Below are 14,762 nucleotides of genomic sequence, written 5' to 3'. Positions count from 1 at the left end.
TATCATCATCATCATCATCATCATCATCATCATCATCATTATTATTATTATTATAATTATTATTATTATTATTATATATATATTTTTTTATTGGCCAAAGATCCACTTGGGTGAGTTAACTGGCATCGCTAAAGACAGTGCCCTAATAACATCTGAAATGAAAATCAAAAGTCTGGACTTTCCTTAACTCTTACTTTCGTACATGTACTAGTTCACTTAGCATCTAGGCCATCACTCCACGAATAAAATGTGATCACCGGGTCAACTGTATATATCAATAGTGGAGTGTTAACGTGCCTTTTTAAGAATGTTGGCAAAAAATGCACCAGATTTTAATTTAAAAAAAAAAAAAAAAAAACTGTATCGCGGGGTGGGACCGGCGTCTGTATAAACTGCTTGCGCAGAAACTGACGGAATCAGTCAAAAAAGGATTTCTTAAACCACGTTTCGTGAATTTTTGCATTGCCGCTTTTGATAAGGAAAAGCGAGCTAATTTTTTCCGCAGTTTTGGCTGACATGTTTAGTTTTCTCGTAGAATTAGTCAGATATAACCGCTTTGGGACTAATTCCAAGAGCGATTAAGTCAGATTAGATATCTGCGACTTTATGATTACTCTAAGTCCATGACACGAAGCTTGAAATCTGAACAGCACTGGGCATAGAGTAAAATCTGGATGGCTTGAGCTGTTGAGGAGGTCAGCTGCATGACGGAAATAGAAGGATTTATTTGGGGATACCTGTCAGTAGTTATTGAATACATAAGAATCGAGAGTGTGACAGTAACACGAAAAGTGAAAACAGAAATACAAAGAGAAAGGAAAACTGCAACAACGCAATTCCCTGTCAACAAGCTTTACTTCGTTACAGAAGAGACACTGTTCTTTATTGTGGACGTGCTCTGAAACGGCGGAAGTCTGCGTTTTGGCGAGTCGGATATCAAGATCATGATCCTCGATTATCTGTCGTGCAGATCGCTATACCTGAATGAGTTCGATGGAGTTTAATTGATCGGGCGTACAATACAATTTGATCATATTTTGGATAGCTCAACAAGTAACTTCTAACCGAAGTGGAAAATTTCACCTGATGAGATTCTTTTCGCTCTTGCGTGGGTCATCACTTCAGGTTTCATTCTCTTTCGTTGAATTCTTAATGGCGCCATCGATTATTAATAAAATAGCAATTACATCTTCGACTTAAGAAGTTTCGCTAATAATTGGCAAAAAAATAACAATATTATTTCCTCCACGCATACTCGTTAATTAAAACCAAGTGTTTAAGTTTAATTTCAAGTGTGCGTTTGCCTTTGGAAACACTCATGATTTGATTCTCGTAAATATCCTGGAATTCGATTGGAATTTGGGTAAATATGCACTGGTAACCGAAGGTTTCGCCTCATAGCTCTCCATCACCTCTGTGAATTCCCCTTCTGGCGAAAATGAGTTCGTTCCCATATCTTTCGCTCTCATATCTTTCGACTCCTGTCCTCGGGGTTGAACCTTAAATTGACTGCCTACCTGTTTTTATGCTTATTGTGAACTGGTACACTGCTTCAAATTGAAAAAAAAAACTTTTAAATATAGCTTCATCCAATAAAAATAAATTAACAAATAAAGAAAAAAAATATATATGACAGCAAACATAGATACCGTGAAAGCTCTAAATCTAACTTCAGTTCTTGGTACAGGCCATCATTTTTCACATTATTCTTTTAAAATTCGCTAACAGGAGTACTTCTTCAGAAAGATCATCTTTAAAGTCTCAGAAACAAGGAAGAAACTGACAAGGTAAACGTCTCCTCGAGCGCCGTCCTCTCGCAGTTTAGTTCCTTTGTATCGCACACTGTGTTCGGGGTAATAGTTGTTGGCGTGACACGCACAAAATCTTTCGAGTGTCATGAATAAAGCTCTGAGAATTGCATATCTAAATTATTTCTTGGTCTAAATATCTTACTAAAGCTAAATGAAGTAATAATCGATACATTTGTAGTATTATTTCGCCTTCATGGGCCGTTTGAAGCCTCTTTTCATAAATTTATTTGTGGCTAGAGGCCGTAAAGAGAATGAAGGGAGACGAAACTTGTAGCTTGGTAGCCCTCAGCTGCGACCTTCTCCTTTTCAAACTAGAATTAACGCCAAACTACTCAACATCTCTCGTATTTGGCGATGGTTGTTAATGGATGAGATTTTGCTCTATCTCTTCGCTGAATTTGACTTTCATCCCTCCAGCATTTTCCGAGAAAAGCGATGCTGAAATGATGATTATAACTTTCTCGATACGATCGGTGCCAAACTCAGCGACCAAAGGAATTCGAAACATGCAGGCCGTTTTAAATTTCCCAGTTAGTGTAATGACTTCCCTCGGCAACCCACCGCGGTTCAAAACAAAACCAATCCAAGATTAGTGATGATCACACCCAAACCATTGCTGTGCCAAAATTAATTTTGTCTCGCCTCTGTCTTAGATGTTTCTTTTTTTTTCGGTTTATCCCCGGCATGTACATGTGGCATGCGAAAAATGGAGAGAAACGTGAGGCCATCTGGTGTATTCCATGAGTTTGTTGCTCTCTTAGTTCCTCTCTCTCCCACTCCCCTAAGCTTACTGATTATTATTACAAATGTATGATGACGATGAATATCGATACAGATAGATGGTCATCGCATAAACTGTGTTCATATTTCCCTAGAAATAATTCTAAGCCATATTGCTATGTTGTGGGAGACTGTTTATGGTGATCCTTTTCGTTTGACCTTACATAATACAAGTGCGAGTACGTGATGCGTTTGGGGTCTCAGATTTTCTACTTAATCTGTAACCCCCGACCACATCACGTATTCGTATATGTAACGTCCGACAAATATCACGCACGCGCAAGCTTTTTTCCCCTACTTGTAAAACTCCTTAACGAAGCGTGCTAATGTCAGACAAAGGTGCATAGGAGAATGAATAATTATATTTTGCTTCTTGTCTCATTTTTGACCATAATTCAAATTTTGACGTACGCTCACGCAGCCTCTATATTTGAAGTCAACATTCTCAATGGATCATCTGTTACAGGTAACTAAGATTCACTTCAATGATACAGTCAATATGATTCTCGAAGACAGCTCTCTAAAACGGACCTCATCTATTTCGGGCAGTTTCCAATATGCTGAAATGTTTACGTACATTTTTATCACCATTTTAATTATCAGAGGTTATAACTCGTGGCTGCCCAAACCGGCGTAGAAAGGCATTTTTACGGCCACTCCGATATGCAAATGTATCGCTCACTTAAAAGGAAAGGTTCATCGTCTTTGCTATGCTTTTTTTGTTTTTGTTTTTTTTCTTTTGTTTGTTTGTTTGTTTGTTTGTTTTTTTAGTTAACTTGTTACGGAAACATATACTAACAACACTCATCAGTCGTCACCTAGGGAGTAAAAAAATATTGAATCACTTTTGTTCGTAACAATAGCGGGCGAGGCTTCTAAAGTCATTACTATCCAGGGAAAAGATCCGTAGAATTCAGTGGTGTAGTCTCATATAAACGTTAGCATGTTGAAGAAATTTGTTTGTCTCTAGTTAACTGCTCTTAGCTAAGGTCATTTTAGGAAAGAGGTTTTCGAGTGTTTTCAACTTGAGCCACCGGCTCGGAAAACTGGGCAATCACTTCCTACACTAGCGACTTTAAATACATTATTATTAAAATGATCATTATGAAAGAAGACTGATATACACAACTGAAGTCTAACGTTTTGAGAGTTAAAGAAATTTTTGTAATGTACGACGTTCATAAAACCTCTGTTGACTTGATCTGATATTTGATACTCTACATCAGCTAGGCATCAAATCCAATACGCTTGTACATCGTTTGAATGCTCTCGACCACTCAGATTTTTCACAATAAGTCTAATATATAACACAATTATGATGTAACACATTTGTTCACTAGAACGAGCAGAAAAGTCCGTAAACATAAGTTAAATTTCCAACATCCCCTCATGCATATGTTGGAAATTATGTACAAAGGAAGAAGGGCGACTAAAGCATTATCTTTGTGAGTAAGAGTAACTTTGCATGCTTCAAGACCAATAATTGCAAGTTCAGAAACATTTTGTGTCTGCAGGTTAATTTATCCCCGAGTTGACCAGAGTTCTTTGATTAATATTTTATGATGAAGTCGACCGTTTAACAAAATGGACGTTCTGATTTCTTCTCTATTTCTCCTCTGGAGAAACTTACATTGCCAGGACGAGTACTTTAAAGTTTCCATATGTCTTTAAAAATTAACGTTAACTGATACTGAACGTTCAGTAAATTTAAACCTGCCTTTGAGGCTGAAACGATTCAGTAGGGAGACAACTTTTTGTACTTGAAATGAAGGTTTTCAAATTTAAATAAGTATAAACATTCAGATTTTGATAAACTCGTGAAAATGTTAGTGATAAGGAAAAAGTCTCAATACATGACGCGGATAGGTCACCCATCCAAGGAAGTGCGTTGTCCAAAGACATTGATTTATCAGATGGTTTGCTGCTGAAAAGCGAAGCGAAGAAATAGAGACTTCCGAAACCTAATTTATAAACTTAAAAGGAAGATTTCAAAAAATAGTTATGTGTCCTACCTTTTATTGAATATCAATATTCGACGTTGAGCAGGCACCAACGCATGTTGTTTATTTATTCATTAGTTTGACTATGACAGCTGTGAACTGTGCCGACCTGTACAAATCTGGTCAGAGAGTCTGCGGTGTTTATACAATCGACCCTCATAGTTTAGGTGCCTTTGATGTATACTGTGACCAGATAACTACTGGTGGGGGTTGGACAGTGTTTCAGAGAAGGCTGGATGGATCCGTAGATTTTAACCGCACCTGGGCTGACTACAAACACGGCTTCGGTGACCTGATTGGTGAATTTTGGCTAGGACTGGACATGATTCACCGTCTGACGCGAAATAAGACAGCAAATACTTTACGAGTGGAACTAGGAGAAATAACTGGCAAAACAGAATTCGCTGAGAATGACTGGTTTGGAATTGGAAACGAGGCAACTGCTTATTGGCTGAACATTGGTAATCTTTCAAGTAGGTCAAAGTTTTTTGTTAATCATCAAGTCACCTTGTTAACCAGCCATAGAAAATTAGAAGAGTTTTATCTAGGTTTTCTTCAAAAAGGTCTCTTGACAACGTTTATCCCCATTATTATTTTCAGAGACAATATTAAGTTTCAGAAAATTTTGAATCTGTACCGTTTTAACTCGTTTATACGGTAATATCCACGAGTAAACGGAAAAAAAAAATTGACTAAGAAATAAACAGACGATGACCTTCAAGTCAAAATATCACCATGATATATGCCAAAACAAAATATGGCTTGGGGACCTAATACCAAACAGCAGATATTTACATATACATGGAGCAATAATTGCTACGACAAATATTTGCATGAGCGCAGTCACAGCCTTTCTAAAATCATAAGAATTATTTATTTTGTTTTGTGTCGTAGTTTTCTGTTCTAGTGATACATGTTCAACTCAATCTCTACTTGTATTTCGCAGTCAGAATCGCTAAAATAAAATTCACTCTTTATAAGAGTAGTATAACTGACATATCATGATTACTACCACGAAAATAAGTTAAGGGTTATTTCAATTTCATCCTTTTCGGCAGCAAATGGCTACCTACCCGTCTGTAGTTGTCAGCTATAGAGGAACAATTCTATCTCTTTGAATCAAAGTATCACTTGGGTTTTTTAAATACTTTCTGCACAGTTTATCAACGAGTTTATTAAGAGTGTGAATTCAATTATTTTACAGAATCGAGTGTTGATGATTCATTACGTCGTTACTCTAAAGACTATTCGTTTGGGACCTGGGATAAAGATCCTGCAGGTACTTGTTCTTCGAAGAGAGGGGGAGGCTGGTAGTACAGTACTGGGACAGATTGTGCTATTTGGTCAAATCTTAATGGTGTTTATCCACGCAGTGGAAACATGCAACCCTGGGGTATGATCTACTGGTCATATTTAGATTCTACCAGCCCGACCAACAACGTTCCTACATCATATCGAATGAAAATCAAACCAGCGCAAATCTAAACATGGAGGACGCCAGTGAAAATAACAAATTTGTTTTTCATACACAGCGTAAACTTAGAGGGCACATGTAAACGTTTCTGTTGTCCTTGTTGTTATTGTTGTTTTTTAGAAAGTTACTTTTTCAAATTTTCTTTCCTTCGGAAATTTTCTTGTTTGTCATTGTTATCGTAGATCCATTATTATTATTGGAATCAATTAATTAGAACTGAGTGCTTAACTGCTATGAATGCTCTTTTTTAATTGTGAGGGAGAGGGGGTTGGCAGTCTAGATCTCTTAGCTTTTATATAACCATACTCATGGTTATAGTCTTATTTCGCATACTTTTACATTGAGTTAAAGTGTTAGCCGTAACACGGCAATAAGTTTAGTTGTCAAGCATGAAAATTCGCAATTTAACCTTTAGCGTTAAAAAAGTTAGCCTTCATTATGAAAGAGTCAAAATCTTATATTGTTTTGGGTCTTGTGACGTGGCCATGCGTAAAAAAGAAAAAAGAACTTAGTCTTTATCAACTCGACAGCTGCTTAACCTGTAATTACGCTTGTTTCTTAGCTCTAATGTGTTTAATACAATTACGGAATTTGTCTCACGCTCGTGACGAGACGAAAAACACCTTCCTCTATTTCTTTAAGGAGCTCAAAACCTGCCATCTTTCTTATTCTGTTTATTTTATTTTATTTTATTTCATTTATTTATTTTCTTTTTTTTTTTTATCTCACAGTTTTAATCGTGACCATCAGGAATTAGTAAAGAAGACATAGTAAAACTCGAACAATGTTCCTACCTCTTTAAAAACAATTTTTTGGAACAGGCACACAGAATAAGTTTAAAAGTAAGTTAGTTTTTCTCTTGCAACTTTTTTTTTTTGCAATTGGAAAGTAAAAATAAAGTGTCGTCTCGACCTTGTGTATGCTAAGTATGCATAGAGGACAAGAATACTACACACCAACTGAGCCTCAGAAATATTTCAAGTAAGTCAATCTGGTTCTTTTAACTTATTATCTTTATCAACAATTATCATATGGCGGGAGGCGGCCGTGGGCAATATGAGATCCATACCCGAGCCCATCTTGAGCCCATCTTGCCCTATCTGGATTGCCTGCTATGATCCCGCGTGTTTTGTGTATTTTGTGGATCCCGCGTGTTTTGACGTGTTTTGTGGATTTCAACTAGTTCAAGAGATGAAATATCCTTTTTAAAATAGGGATCCCAGGCCTCACAACCATACTCCAATTTTGGGCGAACCAGAGTTGTATAAGCAGTTACCTTCACTTGTCGTGGGCAGTTCCAAAAGTTTCTTTTAACTATGGATTTCCTATCTCGGAGTCACTTTGAAAAAGAACCTGAAGTGGTCCCAGCATGTTTCGTCCATCTCTGGAAGGGCGAGCAAAGTTCTTGGTTAGTTAAAAGAAATAGAGGCTGAAAGATAAAAGGAAAAAATAAAGGCTAAAAAAGGCTGAAAAAAATAAAGGCTAAAGAAATAAAGGCTGAAATCCATAGTTAAAAGAAACTTTTGGAACTGCCCACGACCAGTGAAGGTAACTGCTTATACAACTCTGGTTCGCCCAAAATTGGAGTATGGTTGTGAGGCCTGGGATCCCTATTTTAAAAAGGATATTTCATCTCTCGAACGTGTGCAAAGGAAAGAAGCACAGTTTTGCTTAACAACTATCAACCTACAGCCAGTGTAACCGAGATGTTAAGCGACCTGGGATGGTCCACCCTTGAAACCAGGAGAACAATAGCCAGATTAAATCTAATGTACAAAATATGCCATGGCAACGTCGACATTGACAAAAGTAGTTATTTGTGTCCCTCCAAAATTTGCGAAGCCAGAACTCGTTGTAGTCTTGATTTAATTTAAAAGCCACAAATAATGTATATTTTTATTCCTTCTTTCCACGCACCCTCAGGACATGGAACAAACTTCCGAAAGATATTGTTGAAAGCATCTCTTTAGATACTTTTAAAACTAAGATTTCCAAGTATTTTAACGAGAAACTTTAAACTGGTAGATATTATTACTATTGTTGTTAATTTATACTTTTGTATTTTTAACGATGGTGTGATGTCTAACGACTTTAGCGACCTATTTTAATGTAGATGTAGATGTAGAAATCCATAACAAAAGAAGCACACTTCTTTGAGAGGAAGGTAGAGAAAATCATGGCTTGCAAGTTATGAAGTGAACTGTGTTGAGTGCGCTGACGATAAAATGACAGAGCTAAAGGTTAAAACTGCAACAAGACCATTTAATATCAAGTTTGGGTTTGTGTTCTGTAACAACTGGCGTGCCACGAGGCACTCGATTTTTTGTGACTTGCTGATCACATGACTATAGTCACGCGTGTCACGCCACAAACTGTGCTTTAGTCAGTTAGAAATGATCACTGTCAAACGAGTGATCGAGGACTTAAAAACATTCATTATCTGTCATATGTGACGGTCACTAGATCAATCTCATGTGCTTCTAAAACAATAAGTTATACGTGTAGCTTAACTGTAAACCGTATTTTCATTAATTCAGCTTCTCTGCAAATGTGTACCGAAATGCAGATCAATTTGATCTGCCAAACTTTTGTAATTAGAAAAAAAAAAAAAAAAAAAAAAACTCTCATTGGCTCGAATACGCTGATATCACGCAGAAAATCATCAGCCTATATCGTTTTGTCTCAAAAACAAAATTAGCCTTTGAAAACATTTAATGCATTTCCGTGTGTATCAGTGCCATTCGCTTTCCGAAATCCGTTTGTAGCCAGAAAATACAACGAAAGAAAACGGGTGAATTCTGTCAAAGCTGACAGACTTTTTGTCAGCTTAAGATATTTCCATTGCGGTTTTGAATAGCATTAAAAAGTTTCCAGTATTTAGGGAACAGACAAATAAATAAAACGCCTACACTGCTCGCCTTATGTTCTTGAAGGACAAGACAAGACAAGACAACTTTATTTAGCCAGGGTGGCCTAGTCAGCTGCGAGGCTAGTATCCTTAGGGGCCCTGGTTTCTATAACATTTACATATACACATTTCCAATAAAATTACAAAGTTGAATAAAATTTGCTAAGATTAAAAGAGGAAATAAAATCAGATAAAATGTCCTTTAAGAAGGCGTTTAAAAATTTCTAGAGAACTTGCCTCTTTGATTTTGCTTGGCAGTGAATTAAAGGCCAAACGTCCTGAATTTTTAAAAGTTAGCCCTCCAAGAACAAGATTTGTTTTATTTGGGTGAATATTTCTCCTCTGCCTAGTGTTATAAATGTGTACGTCACTGTTAACTTTAAAATAGTTTTTTAAGTATGTAGGAACGAGATTCCGTAAACATTTATATACTAAAATACACTTGTGTATTTTTCGCAGTATTTCTAAATCTGGCCAATTTACAATATTTCGGGCTGTCCTTGTACTTTTCTGACAGGTGACGATTTTCGCGGCTCGATTTTGTAATCGTTGCAGACTAGTGATGCTGCTCTCGGGTAGTTCACCCCGGGCTGTGTCTGCGTAGCTGAAAATTGGTTCAATAATGCATTTGTATACCGCTTGAGCTGCTTGTAGAGTGAGACTGGAGCGTATTCGTCTGAAAAGAAAAATCAAAACGCAAAGATCAGTTTCAACAGTCCAACGATGTTTGTTTGAACTCTAAGTACTTTTTGTCGGCTCACTAAGCAGGGGTATAAGCAATACCATCTTATATGATCATCAACAAGGAGGTGTTCTTTCTTTAAGCTAAGGAATTTTAATAACATAAGGTCAAAGTCTCTAATGCGCGATCTAACTTTTCTCAACTGTTATCATTTGCTGATATCTTCTTCAGGCCTAAAATAACAAATAAAACGAAACAAGTGTAGGCTCGTCTAGCTAATTAAGTCACCAGTCATTCTGTAACGAATCATATTTGTTAATTGATAAAAGCAATGATGAAGACCCTCCAATGTTATCAAACCCTTAAATTAAATACCCAACATGTTAAAAACACGAGCCTCTAACTCTGAAAAACGATGAGTTTAAATGTTAATACAAGTAGTCAATAAGTTGCTTGCTTCACTGAGACGTAATTTTCTCAGATTAAAGATAAAAACTTCACATGCGACAAAAGGCCATCAGAGTCGGTTAAATCAATTATATTAACTGCTTCTTCATATTTTTGGTGACGTGACCAGGATGGAAGAAGAATTGATGAAACTGTTAGCCTCAAGGGGAGCACACAAAGCACATTTAACCAAGTTGAGACAGAAAATCGACGGCATTGCAGAAGACAAAATTACCAACAATGAGATCGTTCTTCTCAAAGCGCTCGTTGACCAGCTGAAGCAAAAGAGACAAACCCCTAAGGAACTTAACGATAAGATAATAAATTTACTGGAAACTCTTAAAGAATTCGAAGTAGAAATATTGAATGCAGAGGAACTAGACAGCCTTATCCTGGAGAAAATTTGCGTCACTGACAATTTAATTGAACTCACAAAAGGAAGTCTCAGTCAACATTTGTTGTTTCCTAAAAATATCAGTATTTTACAAGATTCACCGCAAATGGGAGAACCAAGTCAGCAACCCATTCCTTCTACGTCGCAAACGGAACAAGAAAATCAACAATCTAATTCACCCCCGTCGACTGGAACGCCAGGTAACGACTTTCAAAGTAACACAGTCGCCTCGACAGAGAATCCTCCGATTACACCACCGCCGGTGAGTACATTTCAAACTAATCGTTTACCTAAGCTTGTATTGCCATCGTTTGATGGAAATCCGCTTGAATGGCAATCTTTCTGGGACCCTTTACGGTCTGCAGTACACGATAAGTCCTCAATCAGTGATGTCCAAAGGTTCAATTGTTTGAGAACACAACTACATGACGGAGCTGAAAGAGTCATTGCCGGGTTACCATTAACCAGTGCCAATGACGGTAAGAGTATCCAGTTATTGAAAGAGAGATTCGCTCAACCCCACAAGATCATCCATGTGCACATGGAGTTACTACTCAACCTTCCATCACCCACTGATCATTTAAGTACTTTGAGGTTTTTCCACGACTCGGTTGAGACTCACATCAGAGGACTTGAGTCACTTGGGAAGAAAACAGAAACTTATCGAGATATTCTTGTCCCCATCATTCAGAAGAAGTTACCTAATGGAATTAAGAGAAATCTAGCAAGACAAAATGTAAACAAGGAGTGGAAACTTAATGATTCACGCAAGGCAATCCTGAATGAAATTGAAATCTTACAAGCAGGTCAGAACAGTTCTAGTGATTATAAACTCAGTAATAACTCAACAACTGCCACATTTCTCACTACTTCAAAGCTACATGCACATGTTCACCCTTCTCCTACTGATCAACGCTCCACCAGGCGAACATGCCTTTTCTGTAAAGGCGAACACAGTCCGATTGATTGCAACGTTGTGACTGATAGGGGAAAGAGATATTCCATAGTGCGTGAAGCAAGGGTATGCTTTAATTGTCTTAATCGTCATTCAGTATCTAAATGAAAATCACGGAACCGCTGCAAGGCATGCCATCGAAAACATCATACCAGTCTTTGCCAAAATGTACAACCATCTTCCACAGTGTCATCCACTGAACCAGCAACTACAAACGAAGTTCCAGGTACGCCCATCACAGGCAAGACTACAGTACCTTCAGTGTCATCCTACCACATTGTTGATACTAACAAACACACGCCCATTCTACTGAAACCAGCTGTTGCTTCTGTTGGAAGTCACAACAGTCACATTAGTGCGCACATTTTATTCGACGAGGGTTCCCAACGCTCCTTCATTACATCAGATGTAGCAACCAAACTTGATCTGAAACCAGAAGAACAAGAGACATTATCTCTGTCAACCTTCGGTGGGAACACTTCATCTGTCAAAAGCATTAACACTGCTACCATTTATCTTGAAACCGCTCAAGAGGAGAGATTCCAATTCATGTGATCATTGCACCAACGATAGCTGCACCCCTAACTACTTACACTGGTATCAATGTAAAGGACTTACCATATCTTAACGGCCAGTCATTAGCACACATTAACATTAATGATTCACCCTTCACAATTGATATCCTAATCGGTGTTGATCATTATTGGGACGTCGTGAAAAACGAAGTTATCAAGGGTCCAGGTCCCAGAGCGACCAAATCAAAGATAGGGTACCTCTTCTCAGGCCCCCTCTCAACCAGTGGTCATTCAGAACGCCTCAACACTTCTATTTCAAATGTTGTGACTGAACATCAACAAGAAGAATTTGATCTGGAACGCTGGCAGATCGAATCAGTTGGTGTTCAACCAAACTCCTCAGAAAAAACGTCGGACTTTCTGAAGGATTATCAAGACTCGTCTATCGTGTTTAAGGATAGTTGTTACAGTGCAAGGTTACCATGGCGACCAGAACACCCTCCTCTACCGTCAAATGCAGAATTCACTAAACAGAGAACCCGCACCATGATTAGAAAAGTAGCTGCCAATTCTGAGAAACTACGCATGTACGATGACATCATACAAGACCAACAGTATCGAGGCCTTATAGAAAGGGTGAACAATCTAGATACAACCAACGGAGTGTATTATTACATACCTCATCATGCTGTTCTCAAGGACTCTACCATATTTCCTCTACGCATTGTGTATGACTGCAGCTTCAAACGAAGTGAACAACCGAGCTTGAATGATTTCCTACAACCAGGTCCTCCGCTTCTCAATGACCTTAATGGTATACTTCTTCGCTTCCGTCTCCACCAGTATGCCATAACTGCAGACATTGAAAAGGCATTTTTACATGTTAACCTGGACCAAGCCAATCGAGATGTCAAATGATTCTACTGGTTATCTAACGCAGACGATCTGGAGAGTGAATTCACAGCATACCGATTTTTAAAAGTGTTTGCTTGCAGGCTACTACTTTTTAAAAACCAGCTCAGTACTGGATAAATCGACTAAAATCCTGTATTTGGGCGCTTGAATTTAGCGATTTCAAAATGGACGATGTAACAAAGTGGTAACTTAACTGCGTTTTGCCCCCTTTTGATGCGAAATCAAACCCGTGATTACAAAATTTCACTCCACTACCGCTACAAATTACTTTTTTGTTTTTTGGGTAAGGCTTGGTTATAATTACGTTTAAAAGCTTTGGAGAACAGGGTTTCGTATGAATTTGATTTCTGCCTCTAGAGTGTTTGATTCCAAGAAATAAAGCCTTTTATCGATTGCCTTTGTCTTTGTTTTACTGAGCAACACAATGTTTTCTTAATGAAGGACGCAGTGCCTGCTATTGCCACTACGCACACGTGCTGTATACACGCTATGGTAGTGTGTGCACGCGCGTGGGTGGAAAAATTCGCCCCCGAAATTATCACGAGATTTGGTACTGAGAAGTTAAGCAAAACAGCGTGGTGCTTGACGGGGTAACGCGTGAATTCGCCCCATTGCCATTTCACCTCCAATCACCTTTGCGAGTTAACCCTGCTTCATTCTAAAATAGGAGAATAAGCACTGTTGGAAGTTCTATAAGAAATGTGTCCGTATGACTTGAATAATTGGAATTTAGAGCGAACCAAACAATTTATACTCATGATAATTCAAGTTTAAATGAAGTACTGGTTAACCTTTCATGCTAAGTTGTAACTGATTAACGTATGGCACATAAAATTAGCTGTGATTGAGCTTTTACGAGATCATTTGCAATACCTTTCACACTTCGCCTAATTCTGGTCATTATACGAACAAGTTAATGTCATTAGCTACAGGGTCCTATAGGGAATTTGCAAACTTGAGTAAAAACAAGCGCATAGTTTTTTTACTGCAATGAATATGTGATAAAGATCACGTTTCTTTAAAAAAAAAAAAGTCGATTTCTCAGTTCTGACCATTCAACGAGGACATTCAAACTCGGGAATATCTCTACATTATTTTCAAAAGACAAAGTTTGGATTCGGCTAAAGAAGACTATTTTAAACCTGGCCTTGGCGAGGTTAAGGATGATGTAGAAGGTAATAGCCTGACATCTGTAGCGGTGAAAATGCGAATGATGAGGACATGGTATCCGAAGTTGGTATCCACCACCGTCAAGGTATCCGGAACTTGAACTTTTTATATCTAGTACTAGGCGGGATTTAATAAACCCTCAGAATATCAAATTAGCAAGGGATAACCTAACCAAAGGAAAACGAGTTGCTTTAAAACAATTAAGAAATTCTGATGTAGTAATTTGAATGCAGGATAAGGGTTCTCGTTTTGTTTTAATCGAGAAAGAGGAATACAAGGATAAAATGTTCGGCCAGCTTCAAAACCAATTGCATTATAAATCCTTGCAGGAGGATCCTCCTATTAGACATTTGAATTTAGTTGAGAGCTGGTGTGACAAATGGGTCAGGGGAAATTTCAAACCAAGTAGCTAATTGGATAATTAACAAGGAAGCAAAACCAGGGGTTGCCTTCGGAAATGTCCAAACCCATAAGGCAGGGAACCCACTTAGGCTCATCACGTCTTGCTGCGGTACGGCAATAGAAAATCTCTCGGCCTTCACTGAATTTTACTTGCAACCATTGGCTCGTAAATTACCATCGTTCATTAAAGACACCACCGATCTCCTCAACAGGATTGAGGAGCTTAATCGGAATGGCCCTTTCCCCGAAGGCACTCTATTGGTTTCATGAGATGTTGTCTCAATGTTTCCTAACATTGATAATCAACTC

At 38.1% G+C, this 14,762-nt stretch overlaps 2 protein-coding genes across 2 annotated transcripts; both read left to right on the top strand.

Annotated features, from left to right (window-relative positions):
• The first annotated feature begins 2,864 nt into the window (after nt 1-2,864).
• On the top strand, nt 2,865-6,980 carry LOC148741066 (fibroleukin-like). Its single transcript, XM_088733459.1, has 4 exons — nt 2,865-3,057; nt 4,684-5,064; nt 5,796-5,984; nt 6,797-6,980. Exons 1-3 carry the CDS (start codon nt 2,943-2,945, stop codon nt 5,903-5,905), a joined length of 606 nt encoding a protein of 201 aa, XP_088589585.1. The 5' UTR covers nt 2,865-2,942; the 3' UTR covers nt 5,906-5,984; nt 6,797-6,980.
• A 3,253-nt stretch (nt 6,981-10,233) lies between these two features.
• LOC148741065 (uncharacterized) lies at nt 10,234-12,884 on the top strand. The gene is made up of 3 exons (XM_088762719.1): nt 10,234-11,302; nt 11,639-11,920; nt 12,025-12,884. The coding sequence occupies exons 1-3, from the start codon at nt 10,234-10,236 to the stop codon at nt 12,882-12,884; spliced, it is 2,211 nt and encodes a 736-aa protein (XP_088618845.1).
• Nucleotides 12,885-14,762: the final 1,878 nt, after the last annotated feature.

Source organism: Stylophora pistillata, chromosome 1 (genome assembly GCF_964205215.1).
Source record: "Stylophora pistillata chromosome 1, jaStyPist1.2, whole genome shotgun sequence".
NCBI classification, from domain to species: domain Eukaryota; kingdom Metazoa; phylum Cnidaria; class Anthozoa; order Scleractinia; family Pocilloporidae; genus Stylophora; species Stylophora pistillata.
Note: the sequence above shows the minus strand (reverse complement) of the source record. Positions and strands in the feature narration are given on the sequence as shown.